Source organism: Empidonax traillii, unplaced genomic scaffold, assembly GCF_003031625.1.
Source record: "Empidonax traillii isolate 1590-97213 ecotype Southwest subspecies unplaced genomic scaffold, ASM303162v1 scaffold239:size738852, whole genome shotgun sequence".
NCBI classification, from domain to species: Eukaryota; Metazoa; Chordata; class Aves; order Passeriformes; family Tyrannidae; genus Empidonax; species Empidonax traillii.
Genome location: NW_020955432.1, coordinates 141,430 through 151,187, shown reverse-complemented (window position 1 = coordinate 151,187; position 9,758 = coordinate 141,430). Strand labels below are relative to the sequence as shown.

At 46.0% G+C, this 9,758-nt stretch overlaps 1 protein-coding gene across 1 annotated transcript; it reads left to right on the top strand.

The window, feature by feature from the left end:
- Positions 1–472: 472 nt before the first annotated feature.
- SRSF6 (serine and arginine rich splicing factor 6) lies at positions 473–5,208 on the top strand. The gene is made up of 6 exons (XM_027888479.1): positions 473–756; positions 931–1,079; positions 2,360–2,487; positions 2,685–2,893; positions 3,483–3,572; positions 3,689–5,208. Exons 1-6 carry the CDS (start codon positions 650–652, stop codon positions 4,050–4,052), a joined length of 1,047 nt encoding a protein of 348 aa, XP_027744280.1. The 5' UTR covers positions 473–649; the 3' UTR covers positions 4,053–5,208.
- Positions 5,209–9,758: the final 4,550 nt, after the last annotated feature.

Sequence of the window (9,758 nt, the reverse complement as noted above, 5' to 3'; positions counted from 1 at the left end):
GTCCAGGTGGATGTCCACATGAAGGGGGTTTGAGTCAGGGAACTGTTACCCTTTGGGGAGAACAGGGATGGAAAACAACAGAATACAGCTGTAGTGGGAAGAGAAGCTTTGGGATCGGACACGCCAATCTGCAGTTATCTCAGAGTAGACACAAATTACTTAAACAAATGGATTATTTTACATTTCAAGTCTTTGTCAGAATTGCCCTCCCGCTCTTCCCGAGGGGAGCGGGCGGGCACGGCCCGCGCATGCGCAAATTCGCCCGCGAGTCTCGCGCGCCCGCGGGACCCCACCCGCCCGCCTCCCCGCGCGCGCGTGCGCGTGCAGCGCTCAACGGCCGCACCACTGGCGCGCGAGGGCGCGCACGCGCGTTTCCCCCGCCTGCCGCCCGCGCACAGCAGCGCGGTGGCGTCACCGCAGGCCCCGCCCCCCCGGGTAAAATCGGCGGCGGGCGGCGAGCGCCATTGTGGAGCGCCGGCACGGCGAGGGAGCGGCTCTGCTGCGCCTTCGCCCCTCGCGCCTCCAGCGCTCGCTCGCTCCCTCCCTCCCTCCCTCCTTTTCTCTCTCTCTCTCTCTCTCTCTCTCTCTCTCTCTCCTTCCTATTCCTCTCCTTCCCCTCCTCTCCTTCCCTTCCCACCCCGCCGCGAATATGCCGCGCGTCTACATCGGCCGCCTGAGTTACCATGTCCGGGAGAAGGACATCCAGCGCTTCTTCAGCGGCTACGGCCGCCTGCTCGAGGTCGACCTCAAAAACGGGTGAGCACCGTCCGTCCGGCCCCCCCGCGAGCCCGGGCCGAGCCCGTCCATGTCGCGGCCGCTGCCGCGTGGCGCCGGCGCAAGATGGCGGCGGGAGGGGAGCGGGGGGGCCGCGGCACCGACCCGGCCCGTCTCACTGTTCTCCGCCTGACCGGGCCCTTCTCCTGTCCCCAGCTACGGCTTCGTGGAGTTCGAGGACTCCCGCGACGCCGACGATGCCGTGTACGAGCTGAATGGGAAGGATCTGTGCGGGGAGCGGGTGATCGTGGAACACGCCCGCGGCCCCCGTCGCGACAGGGACGGCTACAGCTACAGCAGCCGCAGTGAGTCCGGGCCCGTCCCTCCCCGCGGGTGCGAGGGGCGGCGGCGGGCAGGGGCAGGGCCGGGGGCGAGGGAGGCTCGGCTGGGACCAAGCCCCGGGGCTAGAGGGGTCGCTAGCGGGTGGTACCCGGCGCACCGCAAGGACTGCAGAGTTTTTCCGGCACCAGCGATGCGCTTTGGTATCCCATAACACTTCTGGCCGCGAAATCGTGGCCTTTTAGAAGGGGTTTGGTCTGTTGATTTGGAGGCTCCAGTATTGAGAGCGTTTAGATGTGACTGCGATGTTGCATCAGTAATGTTAATGTATAAATATAGTTGCGTAATTGGGGGAGAATCACTCAGCTGTGAACTTTCATGCGAATGTTTCAGTTGGGTATATGGGAGGGACGGGGGGGAGGTTTTGGAGCAGGAATCTGTTGTGCTAAGGGGTGGGTACAGTAAATATTTCAATGCACAGCTCACGTGTAAGCTTCTTGAGTGAGCTCTGTAGAGTTTAACCGGCCTAGTACTGTAATTAAAAGTACTAAGGTTGCTTTTTTAGTGGTCTCTGGAAGCGTGGTGTTGGGGGGGGGAGGGTTCTGTCTTTCTAAAAAAAAAAATCAAATGTATGTTGTTTTAAAATTGTTGCATGTTCAATTCAAACTTTTTAACAAGTCCTTGATGTTTCAATTTAAAAGTGACCAGTGGGGCTGAGGCTGTGTCCACTGAGGCTAAGATGACTGCCTTTCCTGGCCATGGCTTTTCCATACATTGTGTGACCCTTGCCCTATGACCCTTTGGCTGACCTTACCGGAAGCCATGACGACAGCAGCCTTTTGCCATTAGACGCAGGGTGATGGTGAGGATTCCAAGGGTTAGACAAAACTGGTTAAACTGAACTAGGTGACTGTTACCTTGCGTGTTTTGTGGCCAAACCACCACCAAAAACCTCATACTGTGATGTAAGTACTTAGTGTAACTAGTAAACGTTTTTGTAAAATGTAGAAATGCATGTAATCAGTTAAGTTTTATATTTTACAATGTTCTGTAAAATAAAACTTAGCAAGGTGAATCTAATAAGGAGCAGTCACTCTCTTACAGATCTTAGGAGCACAGACTTGTAGGATTTTAGTCTGTTTGATTTGCCATTAATGTAGATTATGGCAAAATTGCAAAGTTTATTGGAGGCTTAGAGAAATAAAGTCCTACTCCAGTAAATATGACTGTTAAACTAACTTTTTCAGAACATTGAGCTTTCTTCATGCTAAGGGACGATCTAACTTTGTTTCTTTGTACAATCAAGGTGGGGGTGGTGGCGGATATAGCAGTCGCAGACAATCAGGACGAGATAAATATGGACCACCCGTTCGTACAGAGTTCAGACTGATTGTTGAAAACCTTTCCAGTCGCTGTAGTTGGCAGGATTTGAAAGTATGTATTGATGTTCTATTGTGGAACCTGTTGTGACAAGCAGAAAGCAATAGCTTCCTTTAATAACAATGTTGATACTGATATTGAATTAGAAGTAATTGGAAAGTGTTTGTATGTGGATGTTTGCACACACTGAGTGCTGCTTGCAGAGCCCCAGCCTATGGTGTGTTCTGTAACTGTTCCTCTCCTCCTCCAAGGATTTCATGAGGCAGGCTGGGGAGGTGACCTATGCAGATGCTCACAAAGAGCGTACAAATGAAGGAGTGATTGAATTCCGGTCGTACTCGGACATGAAGCGTGCCCTGGATAAACTGGATGGCACAGAGATAAACGGCAGGAAGATCAGGCTGGTGGAAGACAAGCCACGCTCAAGCCATAGGCGATCCTACTCTGGCAGCAGGTCAAGGTAACTCTCGAAACATGTCAGTCACTCGATCAAGACACTCAGAATGGGGATAGGTACCCTACCTGCAGTAGTCACCTTCAGCTGATAGTCTAGGAATAGGATGGAACTTGAGAATGTAGAAGGAATTATTTTATGCAGTACAGCAAAACCAGGTTTGAGCAGGTTTTTTTCACATGTGAAGCCTCGGATGTGATTCACTGATGGTACACTGAGTCTGGGTGGGTTAATAGTGTGTACTGGTTTGGCCATCCTTGCTCTTGAGAAGTTCTGTAGCAGCTTTTCTCTGTTAGGTTATGCCACCAGATAGCATAATGCATCAGATGCATGTATGAAGAGATTCTTTCCTGAGAGGGTGGTGAGGCACTGGCACAGTTATCCAAGAGAAGCTGTGGCTGCCCCATCCCTGGAAGTGCTGGATGGTGCTTTAGCATCTGGTCTTGGTGGAAGGGGTCCCTGCCCATAGCTAGGGGTTGAAACCAGGTGATCCTTGAGGTCCCTTGCATCCCAGGCCACACTATGACTCTTCTAGATGATGCAGGACACATGAGGCAAAGAAAAAGGGGGTGAATTAAATTTCAAATGTTTGCAGATCACGATCCAGGAGACGGTCTAGAAGCAGAAGTCGGAGAAGTCGGAGCAGCCGCAGTAGGTCCCGTAGCGTCTCCAAAAGCCGTTCGCGGTAAGTGCCGGTGTGTTAAACACTGTCAGTACAGGGACTGCTGCTCACTGACAGATATTTACAGGCACTGTAAGTACACTACAGGTCACACAGAATAAACTGTCTCTTTTTAAAAGATCTAAATCCAGGTCACGAAGCAAAGACCGCTCACGTTCCAGATCCAAAAGCAGGAAGTCCAGATCAAAGAGCAAATCGAAACCTAAGTCTGACAGGGGTTCACGGTCTCACAGCAGATCCAAGGAGAAGTCTGAGAAGTCTCGGTCCAGATCCAGGTCCAGGTCTCGATCTCCCAAAGAAAATGGTAAAGGAGATGCTAAGTCTAAGTCCAGGTCGAGGAGCAGGTCTCGTTCCAATTCTCCGCAGCAGCAGCCATCTGCCAAGGCTCGTTCTGAGTCACCACCCAAAAGAGCTGCGTCCAGGTCCCGCTCCAGGTCCCATTCAAAGTCTCGCTCACGAACAAGATCTAGTTCAAGGGATTAGGATTAGAACTCTCATCTTGCACATTGTTGTGGAACATTTTCCTACCTGTCAGGCCATTAGTGTTACGTTAGTACTTCAGAAGCTGGTTTTTTCTCCTGCAGGATTGAATGGCCTAAGAATTAAGTCATGAGGCATAAAGGTTTCATTTGTATCCCAGATGTGGCAATACGAGATGAGATGGTGGTACAAAGCAGGGAAAGTCCCCCTTTTGTAGAAATTCAGCTAAAATTTTGATTTTATAGCAATTCTGCAGGAGTAACTTGAGTACTCTTAAATGCAAAGTGGTTTTTATATTAAAAATAAACTGAATATAAACAGGCAAAAATCTGGGCTCTTTTGAAAGTATCCTTTTTTCCTATTTTTTTTCATTACATTAGAGCTATGGGTGTCATTAGCTTGATAGGTTTCAGAGTGCTGCCAAAGGCAGAGTTGCCTTGCTGGGCAGGTCACACAATTCTCTGGTTTATTGTAATTTTGGAAGCAGGCTGCAAATTATATAAACCAGTAATAGTACTAGGAAGATTTTAGACCAGCAGTAAACTCAAGTTGGAGGATTTACGGGGGATAAGGTACAATACCTTCACTTGCCAAAAGAAGATTATCCCCCGTACTGTGACTGTATTAAAGGTAATAAAGGTACTCTGGAACCTGTATCCTACAGTATTGCTGAAAACTCCTTCATTTCAGACTTGAAAGAATTAAAGCTTTCTGGTGTTTTTTGCTTGAACATCAAGTGTCATTGTTGTCAGACACAGAGGTGTCACTTGGCTATGGTCCAAGTCACTAGTGTGTTGTATGGTTTGTCAGCCTCTAAATCTCTACTGGATATGAAACCCAAGTAAAGAAATCTGTCTTCCCACCCCTTTTACTCACTTATGTTAACGTTTTGCTTCAGACTAGAACTATAATCCTCTTGTGTGTAGGTCTGAACTTTATTGGAAATGTAATCTCTTGGAGCTAGAGTTCTAGTTTTAACAAAGGCTTTGCTAAACCACAGTTGCCAATTCACTTAAATTGTGGAATAGGACTCATCCCAAAAATTCCCCTTTATAACTATATTGATTTTTGTAAGATGCAGTAGCAAGCATTAGAACTGCCTTGTACTCTTTATACAACATGTAGTTTGACTTGTATAAAATTAAATTGGTGACTCAAACTCTTGTGTTCATTGCAGTGTAATGGGATTCTTGTTCTGCCTCATGCTGGGGAAGTCCCTATTTATCCTGCTTTTTGAAGAAACTAGTTAGTGGGAGACTTGGTAGCTCTTGAAATGCCCTTGGCCTTGTGCTTGAGACCAACACAAGCTCCTTCTGTCCCCGTTTGTCACCTGGTCTTTTGTGCAGATGTGGCTGGGTGTGACAGCTGCATCTCTGGTTCCAATTCATATATCTGCCCAGAGGATTTGGGTCACGGGTGGGGCACATGTGAAGTGTGACTTGATGCCCATTTCTCTCTCCTGGCATTGCTTGACGATATAAACAATTACCTTCAAACTCAGTTTCTTGCCTTTTTCTGACCATCCCTAGAAAGCTGGACTTTGTAGCAGGTGAGTGTCCACACTAGGTGCCAGAATGGAGGAGTGCGTTCACATTCCTGGAACCTGAAGTGAATCCATGCCTGGTGTTGCCATAAGGTCAGGTGACTGTTGCTTTTACATGGCATACACTTCTCCGAGCTGTTTTTATCCCAAGTGTGGAAAAAGCAACTGGACTTGAACTGGCAGACTGAGCTTCCCTAGGATAATACAGCCATGGAGTCTGACAGATAATTCTGGCATAGCTAAACCAACACTTCTGATACTTGGTACTGCAGTGTTGCCTGCATGACTCTGAGGTTAATTTGTTATAAGAAAATTTTGTCTTAAGTTGAAGCTGTTTTAGTGAATGAGGTACATTTTTAGCTTAATGACTAGAAAAATTGTTTTGCAGTCTTGGTTGCTGCAGGTGGTACGTCTGGCTTTGGATTTCAAACAGGAGGGGAGTACTAGAGGCTTCCTATAGAATTCTTACTGTGAGAATAAGTTTAATGCAGACTTGCAACCTAAGTCACACTTGAGGAAGTATTTGCCTCCCTTAAACTTAACACAGATATTAAGCTACCTTGGTTTTGCTTACGCTGGAGTAGGTCAAACTTGAAGGAGAACTGCTCCTCTTGGTAAAACAGAGCTTCATGGAAAACTGTCTAGTAAAACACACTCAAAAGGAGGACTGAGCTCAGAGCTCAGCAGATTAAAAGGTACATGTGTGTATTTCCAGTATCTCTGTGGTAACAAGATGTTGACAATTACTTTTTTTGCGCATGCATGTACAAGTAAACCTTTGTTTCTAAAACTGATCCCCAGTGCAGGCCTCTGAGGATGTCTTGGCCTTGGAGTGGCTGTGGGCACCCCAGCCTTGGTCAGCACTGCAGAACGATGGCTCTTACCAACTACACTCAGCTTTCTGAAATGAGATTGCTGCGACAGTGGTCGTGTTTGATTGAAGTCTTAATGCATGAATTGCAGGGAGGTACTGGATTGGATTTGACCAGCTTGCCTGAAACTCCTTTAAATATCAGTATTTCTTCTTCTGTTGCTGGAGCTACATTCCCTGTCTCCCTTGGCTGTGCAAAAGAGAAGCAGGGATTTCTTGGCAGGACTTGTGTCCTTTTGGATGTGTTTCCTCTGGAAAGCCAGTAGGATTTTGGTAGCGCCATATCCTGAGCCAGCACAGTTAAGTGCAAGGCTTGTCAAAACTCTGTAAAAAATTTGTCAGCAAAACCCAAACACCCTCAGCATTCCAACGCTGTCAGCACAGTTTTTTGTAGGAGTGGAACACTTTGGGGCTGATATGTGTTTGTGAGCACAAGTGTGATTATTCCCAGCACAGTTCTGGGTGTTTTAAAAGTGGATTTTGATAAATTTCATAGAAGGGTAAAAGACTAGCAAACTTATATGCTGGCTGCCTTTTGCTTTGTCTGCAGTAGTAGCAGTAGTCAAGGACAAAACCATCTGGAGTTACTCATAGCTCAGTTTTTAACCTGATCTTGAAGCTGGCTTTTTGGGATGTGCTTCAGTACTGGGCTGAAGAAAAATTTTTTTTCTTTTAATTTTTTGCATCAATTTTAAGTTTGTCCTTAACAAGACAAAAGAGAGACATGCCTTCTCATCAAATATGGGGGACGAGACTGACAAAACCTTAGTGTCTTACAGCAAATCATGAAGGAGAAAACAACACTACTGTTAAACAAAAACAACAAAAAAACCCAAGAAAACCAAAAAACCCCCCAAACTTAGAAACTGGGGCAGTAATTGCAGTCTAGTCTGGTCCTAGCCTTTTCCGGTATTCGAAAAAGCACCTCTTCTTGTATTTTGGTTTTTGACATAAACGAAGTTCCATCCTTTAATGTGAGAATCACAAACTGGTTTGCGTTGGAAGTATCTTAAAGATCATCTCATTCCACTCCCTGCTATGGGCAGGGACATCTTCAGCTGGACCAGGTCCATCTTCAATCCCCATCGAACCTGACTTTGGACACTTCTGGGAAGGGACCATCCACAACCTCTGATTCACTTTTTATTTGATTCTACATCACGAAAAGCATGGAACAGTGTCTTGTCTTAGCTGTAAGGAAGAGCACAATTTCTTTGATGAACACTTAGGTCTCACCTTGCAGTATCATGCTTGGAGTAGAGCTGAGGGGCTGGAATAGGTGACACTGCTTTTTCCTACTCTAACATTTCTACCTCTAAATTTTGTGGGGTTAGAGTTCATTTGCAATTGGGAGATTACTCTGTCCCTAACCCAGATTGTAACTGCCCTTGGATGAGCAATGGGGATGGGCATTTAAAACATGATTCTTTGATTTATTATTCACACATGGGATAACTTTAACTATTTCCAATTCCTGCTTGAGTCTAGTTCAGGTTGGCACTGTAACATCCACAAAGCAATTTCATACCATCAAAGAGCAAAAGCTGGGAAAGTAGAAACTTGGCTCAGGGAATCCCAACAATTAGGCTGAGCTGCTGTTTGGAATGTTCTTGAAAGATGGTGCAGATACAATGACAGTTAAAGATGCATCATTAAGTTGTGGTTGAAGATAGAGTTGCTGCTACACCATCAGCAGCTCTTTGCTGTGTCCTTGGCACTTTGTAAGGTCTGTTTTAAGTGAACAGGAACATGGTACTTTGAAAGGTGAGGAGCAAAGCTAACAAACCAAAAAGCTAACTAAAACTAACACACATTGCTTTGAATAGTGGCAGGAGTTCAGGAATTTTAACTGTGTCCTTGGGGTCCTAATCTGTCACATCGTGATCAGCCCTTTTCTCCCTTTTCTTTTATGGTTGGGTGGAAAGGATCTTAACTCTCATGGCTTTTTCACACATTATTATTTTGATAAATGTGTGTGTAGATGCCAGAGGGAAAATTTCAGCTGTTCCATAATCCAATTTAAAAATGGCAATAAAAAAAGCTGAAGTGGCTCCTGAACTTCCACCCTTTTAGCAATGTCTGTCACTACCAGGGCTAAGTTGGATGCACATAGCTGTGTTCCTGTACGAGAAGGAATGGATCACAGCAGCTGGTATGATCTGTACCGCTGAAAAAGTGCTGACCATAGGAAGATGTCTACAGGTCATGCATGATTCGGGATGTACTTCACAATGGCTTATACTCCTAATCAAATTTTGGGCTTGATTCTGTGTGATTCTCTGACTCAAGGGCAATATCCTCTTATTCACAGAAAATGAGTTCTGCAGGGTTGTCTAAAGTATCTACAAAACTATTTTTACTCATTTTTAAATCAAAAGCTTAAGTCTTGCTCCAGTACTTTACCTTTGGGTAAGAACTGAGTACAGTGATTTCAGTCCAAAATACTGAAAATAGCAGCGGGAAAGATCTGCAGGTGACACCAGGATTGGAAGTGACTGGAAGATGCAGCCTGTGCTGTCATGTGGATGGAGTTGTAGGGGGAATGACTTATATAACTTTTTTGGTGTGTAACTTTTGGTTATGTAACTTTTTACTAATGTGTGCAGCTCCTGGAACAGGATTATCTTGTACATGTGAATAAGAAGTTAGTGCTGTTAAGTCAGCAGGTGGTAAATAGATCACAACTCACCTGCTTGGTGTGACCACAGCGCACAGCTGCCCTCAGGCAAGCTGCTGGGTGAAAGCAATGCTTCCCTTTGAATTGGGTACAGTGCCAAATGTTTTCCCTGCACAGCGCTTGTGTTCCTGATTCTGCTCAGCATCAACCCAAGAGGAAAATAACACAGCAGGTCATGATCACAGTGGAGCAACCGGGATGCTGTACAATTAATCTGGCGGGGAATGGTGGGGTCCAACAGTATCTCCTGTTTTGCTCAACTCTGGTACAAGCACAGAGTAAAAGCTGACCGTAACTGAGGAGACACAAGAAAACTACTGAGAGAGCCTCTCCACTTACCCCATCTGGGTCTATTTGCTGACAATTAAAACTGTGACTGAAAGTGTAATCCACCATTTGCCACAATTTAGGTGTCACATGTGTGTGTGTGACAGCCCAGACCAGAATTGTTTTGTTCTCCATACACTACATCCCCCTGGAAAGCATGAAACTGAGGCAAAGGATTGCAATGACCTGCCCACTGAGAATAAAAGCAGCAATGTCCTATTGCTTCATGTTTTATGAGGTCTGTATCAGGCTTTTGGGTGAAATGGGCTTGGGACATGCCTGTGGCTGAGG